The sequence below is a fragment of the Mobula hypostoma genome, chromosome 12 (genome assembly GCF_963921235.1).
Source record: "Mobula hypostoma chromosome 12, sMobHyp1.1, whole genome shotgun sequence".
NCBI lineage: Eukaryota > Metazoa > Chordata > Chondrichthyes > Myliobatiformes > Myliobatidae > Mobula > Mobula hypostoma.
In genome coordinates, this window is record NC_086108.1 from 100,727,136 (window position 1) to 100,741,694 (window position 14,559).

At 40.7% G+C, this 14,559-nt stretch overlaps 2 protein-coding genes across 2 annotated transcripts in view; one reads left to right on the top strand and one right to left on the bottom strand.

Moving 5' to 3' along the window:
- Nucleotides 1-12,768, bottom strand: part of LOC134355034 (heparan sulfate 2-O-sulfotransferase 1) — a 168,906-nt gene extending 156,138 nt beyond the window's left edge. The window contains exon 1 of the mRNA XM_063064702.1: nucleotides 12,332-12,768. Within this exon, the coding sequence (XP_062920772.1) occupies nucleotides 12,332-12,455 (124 nt within the window). The 5' untranslated portion in view covers nucleotides 12,456-12,768. The remainder of the gene's footprint in view (nucleotides 1-12,331) is intronic.
- A 319-nt stretch (nucleotides 12,769-13,087) lies between these two features.
- selenof (selenoprotein F) overlaps nucleotides 13,088-14,559 on the top strand; it is a 46,406-nt gene continuing 44,934 nt past the window's right edge. The window contains exon 1 of the mRNA XM_063064703.1: nucleotides 13,088-13,242. Coding sequence (XP_062920773.1) covers nucleotides 13,195-13,242 — 48 coding nt within the window. The 5' untranslated portion in view covers nucleotides 13,088-13,194. The remainder of the gene's footprint in view (nucleotides 13,243-14,559) is intronic.

Sequence of the window (14,559 nt, forward strand, 5' to 3'; positions counted from 1 at the left end):
TGAGTATAATGAATATTGATCAAGACATGGGGGATAATGTCACTGAACTTGTCAAAATAGTCCAATGCTGTTTGTCCATTTTAACCTGGCCTTGTTTGACACCTTTTGAAAAAGGCAGCATTTCCAACTGTGTAACATTGATGTATTTCTTGAGAAATCTGTGAACTGGGCCAAAAAATAAACTGTCAAACTCTTTAGTTTTGTAAAAATTAAGGTTTAAAAACTTTAAAATTATATATATATAAAAAAACTAATATTTCAACATATTGGGTTGCCTACTGTACAGTTAGCATAATCTTTTGCAAAACATTAAAGCATTATAAAATTGAGTGTTTTTAAACTCTCCTTGGGATAACACAACAGCATAGCGGTTAGCACAATGCCTGTGTACAATACTCCTTCAGTCAACATTTTCTGGATAGATCATGAAACCATTTATTTCACTTCTTTTATGTCTTTTACATTTGTTTTTCATCTTGGATTGATTCTGGAACAGTTGCAGCCTGTGATTTGCTATTTGGAGATTGTTCGGGTGTTTCAGCGCTCCTCAGTCTCTTGAGGGGATTCCAGGAGGCAGAGGCAGCATTTGGGAACCTCGTGGCGAAAAAGCTGCGGGATGGGCCACAAGCCAATGTTCAACTCCATTTCTCTGATTAAAGCAATGAGGGAGATTGAAACATCAAGGTGAATGCAGAAGTTTGGAGATCATTTGGGTGCTTCAGCACTTTGCAGCCTGAGAGGCTTCCAGGATAGAGGCAATGTGCACAAACCTTGTGGTGGGCAGGCTGAGGGATGGGGACGGGGGTGCAAGCCAATGTTTGATTCAATTTCACCAATTAAAGCTTCCGTTATGCGTCAATTAAAGCAACAAGGGAGATTGAATCATCAAGGCAAGTATGGAGGGTGAGCACCAGCTGCCTGTCTTTTGATCGCTCTGCTACCGGAGAGGGGAGAGCCTGCCGCCATACCCAAAGAGTGTTGCATTTTGGATGTGGACTTAAACTAGTTTTTTTCCCAGTCTTATATACATTCTGTGTTTTTCCACCCAATCTTTCTCGTTTTTTGTACAGAGAGGGGGATATGGGGGCCAATGTGCCTGCTCTGTTTTGCTTGTTTTTTGTGTGTGGGAGGAGGAATTTAGGAGTTGGTGTGCCTGCTCCTTTTTTGTTTGTTTTCTTTGAGTGGGAGGAGAGATTTGGGTTGATGATCATGCTGCCTTTCCTTTCTCCTTGGTTTCATTGCTAACCCAGTGAATTTCAGAGTTGTATATTTCGATAATAAATGAACCTCTGAACCTTACAGTATCATCAATTCCTGCTGCTGCCTGTAAGGAGTTTGTATGTTCTCCCTGTGACTGTGAGGATTTCCTCCTGGTTCTCAGTTTTCCCTCACACATTCCAAAGGCTTATGGGTTAGGGTTAGTTAGCTGTGGGCATGCTATATCGGCACTGGAAGCATGGTGATACTTGCGAGATACCCAGCAAAATCCTCACTGATTTGACACAAACAACACATTTCATTGTATGTTTCAATATACATGTGACAAATAAAGCAAATCTTAAATCTCCGTTTGTTGGCAAAAGAATTGCTTAATATGATTGTCTGTTGCTATATTGATGAAATTGTTACTCCATGCCACAAATGCCCTACAGATGGTGCCAAACTGCACATCACATTGGAAAAAAATGTGTATATGAAAGTTAATGGGGCAAAACTTCTGCCAGGATCTATGACAGCTCTTCTCGCGAACAAATATACTGTACTTATAAGTAAGCGTTGCAACTTTCTACTCAAAGTATCGGCCAGTAACTTCTGCGCTACCTGGTTGGACTTCTCTCAGTCTAATGAAGCAGCAAGAATTTTTGGACATTCTTCCAGATTTCAGAGAGAAAATTCACCACTAAGTGCCTATCACATTAAACAGCAGCCAGTCTAGCAGACCCATTCTAATGAATATGATAAATCAGTTGTGAGGAAAAAGTCACATAGAGCTTATAATAGGATTTATGTTAATTTGCATATTTTAATTATTTTTAAGTCTATGCATTTTCAGTCATTTAAGATTTGAAATATAATAACAACTTTAATTTTATAATTAAGATGACACACTGGAAGTTAATCTCCCAGAAGAAATTTGAACCTCAGCTGTGATCGGAAAATGTATTTCAAGGTGTCCCAGTGATCCTCGCCGACCCCATTGCATACTGAGAGATAAAATCCGTAACTTTACAATCATCCTTAATACTTGCACTTGCCGGTCCATAATCAAATCAACCGATGCAAGAGGAACATTTCAAACTACAGGAACACATACTGAGGGATACTTTGAAGTTCAACACTACCACAACAAAGGCTCTGTGGGGAAGGACAACAGCCTAGATTACTGCTGCCACTGAGCACTGAAGGACTGGGCCCCTGTGTAAAAGCCTTCAGAGGTCAATTGTTTGAGGAGACATCAGCTACTTTGACATACTGCAAGAGAATGCATTGAACTGACTGTACAATGAATATACAGAAAGATTTGTACCAATGTTTACTGTATATATAATGAATATAGTTTAAATACATCAATGCTTTTGAAAATGGGTACAATTTAGCTTAAAATCTTTCAACTGATGCAAATCAATTTCTTGCAGTATTGTCACTATGTTGTATACAATGAAGTAGAAAGGTGGATGTTTGCAGCAGGTCTGCTTGGTTTTGAATTACCAGTCCAGATCTCTGTACTCTTCCAATGCTATCACACCTTCATTTATTTAGAGAAGCAGCGTGGAACATGCTTATCCGGCCCAACAAGCCACACCGCCCAACATTCCACCTATTGAACCCTAGCCTAATCACAGGACAATTTACAATGACCAATTAACTTAAGCAGCTCTTCTTTGGACTGTGAGATGAATCCTGAGCACCCAGAGGAAACCCACCCGGTCACACGATGAACATACAAACTTCTTACAAAGAGCACAAGAATTGAAGACCAAACTCCAATGTCCCGAGCTGAAATAGCATTGTACTAACTGCTGTACTACCGGGCAGAAACTTTCTTCTGGCAAAGATTCACATTGCCATTTGCAATTAACACAAACATTCTCCTGCCCTTTTTTACTGCTTTTGATTATATCCAATCAAAGAATATATAGCCTTATTCCCCTTGCCATATAAAAATGCGTATTATCGAGGACCAGTCAATGAGATTGGTATTTGGAAAGGTATTTCGACAAGTTCAAATTTATAAAGAGTGCAGGTGGAAGACTGGCTGGAACATCAAAAATAGACAAATCAAAAGCTAAGAAAGGTAATAATGAACATCTAGTAGAGGATCACAGGCAATGGCAGAAACTGCAGATGCTATAGAGAAGGATGGAGCATACAAGGGAAGAAGCAACCCTCAAGGTTAATTATCAGTACAAAAGCAAAATACTCCTACTGTTGGAAGACAGAAAGATGATCAGAAAATCCTGGAAATACTTCAGAATTTTCTTAAGTATAGATTTTATCCTTTCCACTTTAACACCTAACATTAATTTTGAGATGAACACTATTAATATGATATATTTTGGGAGGTTGCTCCCAATGTAACTGAAGAAACGGCATATTCCAGGATGTAGATATCCAGCGTTCTTGAAAATCATTAAAAGTGAACCATTACTCTTATCCAAAGCTGCATCAGCTTCAAAAAGGGGGCTAATCGAGCTTAACAGATACTGCACAACTTCTTCCTGCATAATCACCAAGTTGACTACAATTACAGAAAGCTGAGGATGTTTCTGGCTGTTAAAAATTCCTTGATTTTAAAATTTCCATTCAAGAACTCTGTAAAGCTTTGAGCGACACTGTTCAGTGTATAAAGGTGACAATTTTCATGCGCCCACTACTTCAATTTCCCATTGCACTCTGCCCTATCTGTTAAGTTCCCAATTTTGACAATCCCAACATAAATTTAAGGGAAGCATCTTTTACCCTACAGACAACAACAGCTCAACAAGGCTTTTTTTCTTCCCCAGCTCTGACAAAGGGTCTTCAACCTGCTCAGAATTTCTTGACTTGCACAGTATTTGCAGCGTATATTTATTTTAGATTTCCAACATCCTCATTTTCTAGGCTTTTCACTTAGGCAGTAGCAGTTTCTGACTAGGTATTAATTCAACAATTTGAAATAATTAGTGTTTTCAGTGTACATCAGAGCTGAACACTTTTGATGCAAAATCATCTACTTGTAATGCTACCTGTCTCTCTCCACAGATGCTGCTTAACTTGCTGGGAATTTCCAACATTCTATTTTACATATCCAGCAACTATTACATTCTGCATTTCGTAGTTCCATTTTTCCTTGATAACCTACTTGATCTATCTTTACTCACTTTCCTCCAGACCAGGGTTTCCCAATCATTCTTATGTCATGGATCCTTACCATTAACTGAGGGGTCCATGAACCTCTCGTTGACAACCCCTGCTCCAGATTAGCCACCAGCATGCATCACCATCTCCTTTAACCATCAACACTGAACTCCACTCAATTACAGATGTTCTTTTAGTCTTGAAGTATCTTGTGCAGCAATGATTTGTGCAAAGCTATCAAGGCTGTGAAACAATACATGGACAAGATTGCGTCAAGATTCACAACGAATAGCATACGTGACTTGTGGTGAGGGTTACATACCATCGCAGACTTCAAAGCCAAACATAGTGGTGCCGCCAACATTGCGGCCTCTCTCCCAGATGAGCTCAATCATTTTTACACTCGGTTCGATGTTGCTAACTCTGAGCCTCCAAGGAAAGCCACTGTTTCACCCTGCAACCTGGTCAAGTCTGAGGCTAAGGTATGCAGATGCTTCCAATGAACGGACAATCTCAACACTGCGGGACCCAGGGCGAGTACTCAGGATGTGCGTAGCACAACTGGCAGGTGTGTTTACAAACATTTTTAAACTGTCCGTCTCTCAGTGTAGTGTGCCCTCCTGCTTCAAAATATCCACCATTGTCCCTGTATGTAAAAAGACCAAGGTAACATGTCTGAACGACTGGCGCCCTGTCGCACTCACCTCAATAATAAGCAAATGCTTTGAGAGGGTGGTCAAGGATTATACCTGCAGCTTGCTACCGCCCAAACTGATGTAGTCCAAGGGAAGGGCAAACGCTGATACAACTTGGCACTAGTATCATCACAGAGGGTGCCAGAGTGAAGTTGTAAACAACATCAAACTGCCTCCAGGACCCCGGATCCGGATTTCTTCCTCAGGATTTACTCCTGAAGCCTTTCCCATGGGTGAGTATGGCCACAAGGCAGCGGAGGTTTAAAATCAGAGTTTTCCTTCTCCTTGGTGATCTGCTGGCCAAGGCTTTCGAGCCCCACCTGCCTGAACACGGAATATACCCTGTTCTCAGTAATGGTGGTGGTGGTACAGGAGCCTGAATACACATTCAACATTTCAGGAACAGCTTCCTCCCCTCCACCAGCAGATTTCTGAATGGACAATGAACCCATGTACACTATCTCACTACTTTTTCCTTGGTGTTCTTTTTTTGCTCTTTTTGAACTACTTAATCTTTTATAATTTCTTATTGTAATTTATAGCTTATTATGTAATGCCATATGCTGCTGCAAAACACCAAATTTTACATGTGCCAATGGTATTAAACCCAATTCTGATTCTTTAACTCAAATTGTTAGCTCCAGGTAAAAAAAAACTACTTATGCAGCTTTAAGTGCTGATGAAGGGTCTCGACCTGAAATGTCAACTGTTTACTCTTTTCGATAGATGCTACCTGGCCTGCTGAGTTCCTGCAGCATTTTGTGTGTTGTTTATGAAATTTTACCTATACCAGAATGGGGAAGAAATGTGATCTAAGTGACTTTGTGGAATCTCAAGCACGAGAAAATCTGCAGATGCTGGAAATCCAAGCAACACACACAAAATGAAGGAGGAACCCAGCAGGCCAGGCAGCATCTATGGAAAAAGTAAACAGTTGACGTTTCAGGCCAAAGCCCCTCATCAGGATCTTGAGTCCTGAAGAAGGGTCTCGGCCCAAGACATTGATTGTTGAATGTGGAATGATTTTTGCTGCCAAATGGGGTATTTTAAGTATCTCAGAAACTGCTGATCCCCTGGGATTTATTTATTAATATACACAGTCTCTATAAAGTTTACAAAAAAATGTTCCAATAAAACAAAAAACATCCAGTGAGTGGCAGTTTTGTGGACAAAATGCCTTGTTAATGAGAAAGGTCAAGAGGACAATGGCCAGATAGGTTCAAGCTGATAGGAAGATGACAGCAAGTCAAAAAAAAAAGACATTACAACAGTGGTGTGCAGAAGAGCATCTCCTAATGCACAACATGTTGAACTTTTAAGTAGATGGGCTACAACAGCAGAAGACCACATTAGGTTCTACTCTTGCACCTATAAAGTGGCCACTCATCGTATAATATAAATAATATTTATATACAGTGGATTCTGGTTAATTGGTCTATCAGTTAATAGGGGCAGCCACTTATTTGGGACAACACTTTAAAAAAGACAAACACTAATTGAGAAAACAGCCGGATTCCCTCATTTATTTGAGATGCTATGCCTCTTAATTGGGACAGGAGACTTGTTGCTGAACAGTTTCTAACTAGCTTTAGTCACGTGAACTTGTGTGGTCATTAGACACTACACTGCCTTTAAAGCAAACAGATTTTAAATAGTATCATTTGTATGTGTTTCTGTTCAAAAGGCAAGTGATTTTTGTCACTGACAGTTGGCAAGAAATAAGCAGAAAGAAAATTTAGAATCCTTTTGCTCACTGCGGTGTTAAGCATTCAGTCTTGGGGATGCCAGAAAAAGCCAGGAGTGAAAATTAAACAATTTCACTACTTCAACAATTTAGGAACTACAAAGAATTTGAAGATATGAATAATCATCTTGAATGTTACAATGAAAATGAAGATTTGGAGGTTACAATTGTCAAAAGCATTGTATGAAGACAGTCCATTATCTGCACTAAAGTTTCTGCACTGGTTTTGCTCACTTACAGTAAATCAAAAGAGCACTGTGGCATGTTGGTTGCCTGCTATATCTGATGATTACAGTGAAACCTGGGCAGAAGAGATTTTAAAATACACCGTTGCACTGAGACAGTCCCACTCTCTTGACCTCAGAAGTCCGGGTCCAGTGGTATGAGTAGTCACCACAAACTGAAGTCTTCCTTGGTTGCAGTGGACAACCATAACTTCTGTGCTTTATCATGCCCATCACTCTCCACAAAGCATTGCAGAACCACCTTCTTGGCCATTGGATCTCATCCGTCTCAGACAGGCATGTCCCTATTTTACCAGGTTTGAGGCCTGCTGGCTACCCTCACCTGGTTTAGCCCACCTGTCGAAGCTATATACCAGCCACTGTCCCATGCAAACAGCTATTTGGAGCCACAAGAAAGCTGAGTATCTGTTGTGAACAAAAGATCAGTGAGCAAGCTGACCCAGAATGGGCAGGACAAGACCAGAGGTGCTACACCTCCCTGTCACCCATTCACAACAGCGTACACTGGATGAACTCCTCCATCAATCACTATTCAGAACTAACACGGTTTTATAATCCTGTATTGGCATTGGTAGTGTTCTAATTTGTTCTAGGTTTAAATACATAACTTGTTATACAATTAAAAAATAGTTTGTTCTTTTTTTTAAATATACCAGAAAGTTAAACCAGAAGGTTTTACAATTTTCAGAATGGATCAAATCTCAAATTCTGGTAAGGAAAAAGGTGGCAGTGTATGCTTTATAGTTAATTCTCGTTGGTGCACAGATGTTGGGGTTACGTCAACTTCTTGCTCCCCTGACTTAGAACAACTAATGATTAATGTAGACCACTTTACTTACCTTGAGAGTTCTCATCCGTGATCCTGACCACAGTTTGCACACCACCAGTGGCCGATTATAAGCAAGCACTTGTGAAACTGCACAATGCTGTCTGTAAACAAGAAATGGCCCAACTCGGTGCACTTTAAATTATAGTCAGCGACTTTAACCAGGCCCCTTTGAAGAAAACCCTGCCTAATTATCACCAGCGTGCAACTTGTTGCATCAGAGGTCCCAACACACAAGACCACCGCTACACTATGATCAAGAATGCTTATCGTTCCTTCCTGAAACCACATTTTGGCAAGTCGGATCACTTGGCTGTTCTTCTACGACCTGCATAGACAGGGTCTAAACAGCAAGGCTCCAGAGATCAAGACAGCTAAGAGGTGGCTGTGGGAGGCTGAGGAACGGTGACAGGATTTTCTTGGGTTAGTGAACTGGGCCATGTTCAAGAACTCCTCTGAGGACCTAAATGACTACACCAGGGTGATACAGACGTCATTAAAACAGCTGTGGATGAGCATGACTCACAAGATCGTTCAGGTTTTCCCCAATCAGAAATCCGGACCCTGCTGAGAGCCAGATCAGAGGCATTCAAATCTGGAGATCAAGAATGCTATAAGAGGTGCAGATGGAAAGCCATCTCCCTGGTGAAGTGGAGATTCCAGACTAGACTAGAATCAACAAGGGATGCTCAACAGTTGTGGCAGGGTTTGAATGCCATAATCTCCTACAAAGTTAAATCTTCTGGTGTAGGGGACAGCAGAGCTTTGCTTCCAGATGGCTTCTATGTTCATTTTGACCACCAAAACAGGGAGGAACCATCTTGCACCCCTACGTCTACTGATGCTCCTTTTATTTCAATTATCTGAAGATGACGTGCAGGCTGTTTTCAATTATCTGAAGATGACGTGCAGGCTGTCTTCAAGAGAATGACTTCAAGGAAAGCATCCGGTCCGGGTGGAGTACCTGGTGGGGTACTGAAGACCTGTGCTGACCAACTGGCTGGTATATGCACACCCGTTCCGGCAGTGAATGGTACCCACCTGCTTCAAGCAGGCTTCAATCATACCTGTGCTCAAGAGTGTAGTAAGCTGTCAAAGTGACTATCATCCAGTGACACTACATCCACAGTGATGAAGTGTTTACAGAGGCTGGTGTTGAAACACATCAGCTCCTGTCTGAATGGCAACTTGGATCCATTCCAATTTGACTACCTAAACATCTGCTGTAGACCTGTTACTTTCTCGTTGGCTCTTGACCCTGGAAGATCTGGACAGCAAAGATTCTTGTATCAGGATGCTCTTTATCAAATACAGTTTGGCACCATCATCACCTCAAAACTAATCAGTAAACTTCAAGAACTGGGCCTTAATACGCCCATTTAGATCCTGGATTTTCTCACTTGTAGTTAGTTCGGAATGGCAAAAACATCTTCACGATCTCACACAAAATGCTGGAGGAATTTCAGCAGGCCAGGCAGCATCTAGGAAAAGTGTACAGTCAACTTTTTGAGGCTGGTCTGCCGAGTTCCTCCAGCATTTTGTGTATGTTGTCAGATTTCTAGCATCTGCAGACTTTCTCTTGTTTGTTCCTCCACAATCTCTATCAACCCTCAAACACCACAGGGATGTGCACTTAGCCATACTGTCACAGGTGTAAAGCAAGTAAAGCAGAGGGCCAAGTACAGCTCCAACACCATATACAAGTTTGCTGATGACACCAGTGTTGTGGGCTCTATCAAAGGGGGTGATGAATCCGCATACAGGAGGGAGATTGAAAACTTGGTTGAGAGGAGTAATAACAATCTCTTAATGTCAATAAGACCAAGGAGCTGATTGTAGACATCAGGAGAGGGAAACCAGATGTCCTTAAGCCAGTAATCATCGAAGGATCAGAGGTGGAGAGGGTCAGTAACTTTAAATTCCTGGGTTTACTATCTCAGAGGATCTGTCCTGGACCCATCAGATAAATATATTTGTGAAGAAAGCACAATAGTGCCTCTACTTCCTCAGGAGTCAGTGGAAGTTCAGTATGTCATCGAAAACCTTGTCAAATTTCTATAGAAGTGTGGTGGAATGCGAGCTGACTGGCTGCATTAGGGCCTGGTATGGGAACACCAGTATCTTTTAGCGGAAAATCCCGTAAAAGGTAGTGGATTCGGCCCAGTACATCACGGGTAAAGCCCTCTCAGCTATTGAGCACATCGACATGAAATATTGCCATAGAATAGCAGCACCCAAATATCCTCACCACTCAGGCCATGCTCTTTTCTCACTGCTGCCACCAGGTAGAAGGTACAGGTGCCTCAGGACTCTCACCACCAGGTTCAAGAACAGTTACTACCTCTCAACCATCAGGCTCCTGAACAAAAGGGGATAGCTACACTCATTTAAGGACTCTGCAATATTGTTATTTCATGCTCGTTATTTATATCTCCATTTTGTTTACAGTAAATGTTCTATAGATTTACTAAGATCAAGTATACCTGCAGAAAAAGAAGGTGACTCTCAGGTTTGTATGTTGTGACATGTATGTATACTGATGATACACCTCACTTTGAAATTTCCATGAAACTCCGCTATTTGGCGCAGCTGCTTAATTTGGCCAAAATGTACTGGACTTAATGTGTCCCATTTATCCAGAATCCAGTGAGACTGTGTGTGGCTGTGTCTGTGTGGACAGAGCAGATTGAAGGGTGTACAAATGAAAAATTTAAAAGCCCAGAACAAGTTTTGTCAACTTCACTGCAAAGAACCCAAAATAAGACACTATGCATACTGGAAAACTATAAAAATAGGAAACGCTGTAAATAACTCTACGACCAAAGAAAAGCAGTTAACACTATCAAAATAATGTAAGTTTAACAATTCAAAGGAAGTACATAAAGAAACAAAGAGGAGGGGGATTGGTAAAGATGGTATGAGACAAGTACAGAGGAAAGAGAAATAAAAGTCAGAATAACAAAGTACATGTCTGGCCGAAGTACAAAAAAAAATGTGAAATTAAGGTGGTTGAGACAAAAACTGAATGTTGGAAATGCAAAACACAAGGCTAAAATGGATAATTCTCTGAAAATTAAATTTAACAATTTCAAATAATCAATCATTCCAGCCTTGTATCTCAGATCCAGCGTTCAACTTTTCTACTCTCTGGGCAATTTCTTATCTCATTCTTTTCTTAATTTTTAACCCAGCTTCCACCTCCTGAAGCCTTGGTTGCAAGTCAGCAAGTTCCAGCACAGCAGGTAGATGGCTTGTTCCTGTTTCTTTTAAGAATGGGAAGAGTAACTAGTCTGCAGTAGGAGGCAGGGTGTGAAATATGCAACTGATTAAAATTCCCTCCTTGAAGCTCAGCTACTTACAGTGATCCAACTTGTGCTGTTGTGTCATTGAGCAATTGCGCCTATTTCGCAAGCTACAATATTTAAACCATTCTGATTTCCTAGGTCACTGGTCTTTCACATTTTAATGTTGATAGAATATCTACACCATCAATGAACAGATAATCACGCTAATTGCAAGATCTGAAAATTTTTAAAGGGAATCTATCATAACAAATTTGCTTCTAAATTTGTCAGTTTGAGACAACTAAATGTCACTGCTTCTCCACTAGGCATTCCTTTTTTCTCGGCTTGGGAGCCCAGAACACAGTAAAGATGTTTCACAGAATTTGTTTTGCCTTACACGAACATTTTTAAAACAGTGTACTTCATACAATTACAGTACTAATAAGCCTAATTGTGAAGCGGATTTCACGTACCGTTCACAATGCTAGAGGCAATTTTATATTTTTTGGTGTACTAACACCACTATAGGAAATGCAGCATTCAACAGACACAGCAAGCTCACATATGCATTCGCGACAAAAAAATGTTCGTTTGAGAAAAAAATACTGATTAAGATGACAAGGATAACGCTTATTCTTCATGGTATCTGTTTTATATTGACTCAGAAGTACCTGTTTACTACTTCATCGAAAAGTTTGCATATCCAGCAATGTAATATTTCCTTAAGTAATGCGCAGGCTGTCGGTAAGTCCCTTAAATGGAACACAACGCCACTTTCTAACAAAATCAAATGGAACTTCCCCACTTTTATATATAAAACATAAAACCATGATGTGCAATATATGCAGCAAGTTTGCTAGGTACAGAACAAGTTACATCGCATACACCAATGCTTTTCCATTCAAATGGCACATACATACACCAACCCTAAAGCAATATAAATGAGCACATTTTCAAAATATTGGTCAACTATTTAGCAGAGGCCCAGCTTCTAGTTTACCAATGGAGGGGCGCAAATCAAGGATAAGGATTGTTAAAAGTTGCTACCTCAGAACACAAAGGTGATGACAGAGAGATTAACATAGATTTTTTTCTAGATAGGAAATACAATTTTGAAAGGGGATTGCCAGTTCCAGGCTGTATTAGCACAAAACTCGGGTATACATCGATGCCTTTTAGCCCACAATGTGCTGACTTACCCAGCTTTCCCCGAGACTCCTCCAGCTTCTGAATCTGCCTCTCCAAGAAAAGCACGGCGACCACAAATGCCACAACCACAAGCAGCTGCAATTTAGGCGGCATGATAATTCTTAAAAGCCCCATGAAATTATCAAGACATAACGCGAGTCTTCAAAAAAAACAATAAAATTACAAAAGGTGGAAGAGGTGGCGAGGAGTAAAATCGCACGACGGACACAGCTTGGAACTCGTGGGAAATCCCAGGCGCCGAGAAAACATGGAGAATTTCGCCAAATGCGTTGACACGCCAATGCTGAAGGCTAACAAGTGTTTTTTTTGGTCAAAGACACCGATTTACAGCGCTCCTCGCCAGCCAGCGTCTCCTCTCGCTGCCTCACCCCGACGGCCCTCCCACTAGCACCAGGGTCAGCCTCCCTCCGCGCGCTGCGTCCAAACACCAGACGCCGCCTCTCGCGCACCCCAGCGACGCTCTCTTCCCCCAGGTGAAAACGTGCAGAGACTGCGAGGTGCTCCCGCCCCCTTCCCCCTCCCATTCGACGTTCACCCTTTGACTGACGCGCGCTCCCGACCCGTTGTCTGCTAGACCCCTGTTTTGATTGAACACTTCGCCTGCCAATCTTCTTCGAGACAAAATGTTCCCGCAACGCCCTTTTCGCGACCAGCTCTGTTCCTTTGGGACAATACATTTTAGTGGTCTGCTTAATCCGCCTGTAAACCAAAAACAACCATAAAACAACCAGGACATGACTATATTATTAATTTAATTAATTTATAAAAATATATTGACTCTGCTATTTAATCCCATGCTGTAATTTATCGTCTGGCGATAAAAGTCCCCATATAGGGGCTTTGGCTAGCTAAGATGGCGGTGGAGACGTATTTCTTGTGGTTCTTCTCCTTGCTAAATGCGGTAATTATTGAATATTTGTTATTCGCATTCTGCTCAGCTTCTCAGTGATTTGTGCCATTTTAGTGAATTAATTCATTTGGATTTTTGATAGAATTTCTTAGTTCTGAATGGGGCAGGCCTCAATAGAAGAGGTGCAGCTCCGCCAGGATATGTTTTGGTGACGTGGTCAATGACAGTGGTGGCCATTAAAATAGGAAATAGTCTAGAAAACTTCACGAAAAATTTATTTTGTATTTCAGTTGCCTGTTTTGGTTCAACTCATCTAGAAAGTCATTTTTTCTAAATTCAACTGATCCTAAAACAGTCTCATAGTTTTAATTTATTTGTAATGAATACAAAAGTTCGCCAATATCGAGCTTTTAAAACTTCGTGGTTACAGAGGAAAACAGGTGTTTGGTTGAACATAAAAGTAAGTGTTAGATTTCAAGAAAAATAACAGATTCGTGTGGATAACATGGTGGTTTGGGGACTTCAAATACACACATTTCATCTAATGTGGATGCATTGAGTACCAAAACAGATCGGTATATTTCAAGGAAAAACATTCATTTTACTGTGTACTGTTTAAAATAAATCTTTTCTCGAGGATGTTTCTTGCAAGAAGATCTAACTTTTTTTTAACCTCATGGGAATGTACCAGAAACATGCCTTCTATAAAAGTTTCCAATTGTTCTTGTAAATTTTAGTCTGTCATGTCTTGATACTAATTTGCCCACATCAGATCTCTTCTGATCTTATCAAAACCAGCCGTTCTCCCTTTGACTGTTTTTATCTTGAATTGATCCACATCCCTAACCATAGCTGTTTTAACTCTTGCAATATTATGATCACTGTTTCCTAGGTGGTGCTCGACTAGTGCTGATTTCTGCTGACCTGTCTCATTTCCCAAAATTAAATCCAGCAACGCTGTCTTCTTTGATGGACAAGAAACATGTTGTTCAGAAAGTTGTGCTAAAAACATTTCAGAAATTCCACCTGTTCTTGTTCCGTTATGTTGTTGTTCTACCTGGACAATTAATGTCTTCTATTATCACTACTCTGTGACTTTTGCACACATCTGCAAGTAACTTGCAAATTTGCGTCTCAATATATTTTCTGTATCATCAGATGCTTTAGTGAACAGTGGTGTCATTTCTTACTTCTAAACAGGGATTCGGTTCTTAATTATTCCATGACATCCCTTCTGCAGTAACACAATATTTTCCTTAATCTACTCTAACATACCCCTTCCTTAAGAATAAGAGATTTTGCAGATGATGGAAATTTTGATCTCTCTCTGACACTGGAAGGCAGTATTTGTGAAGGGGAATAAACTGG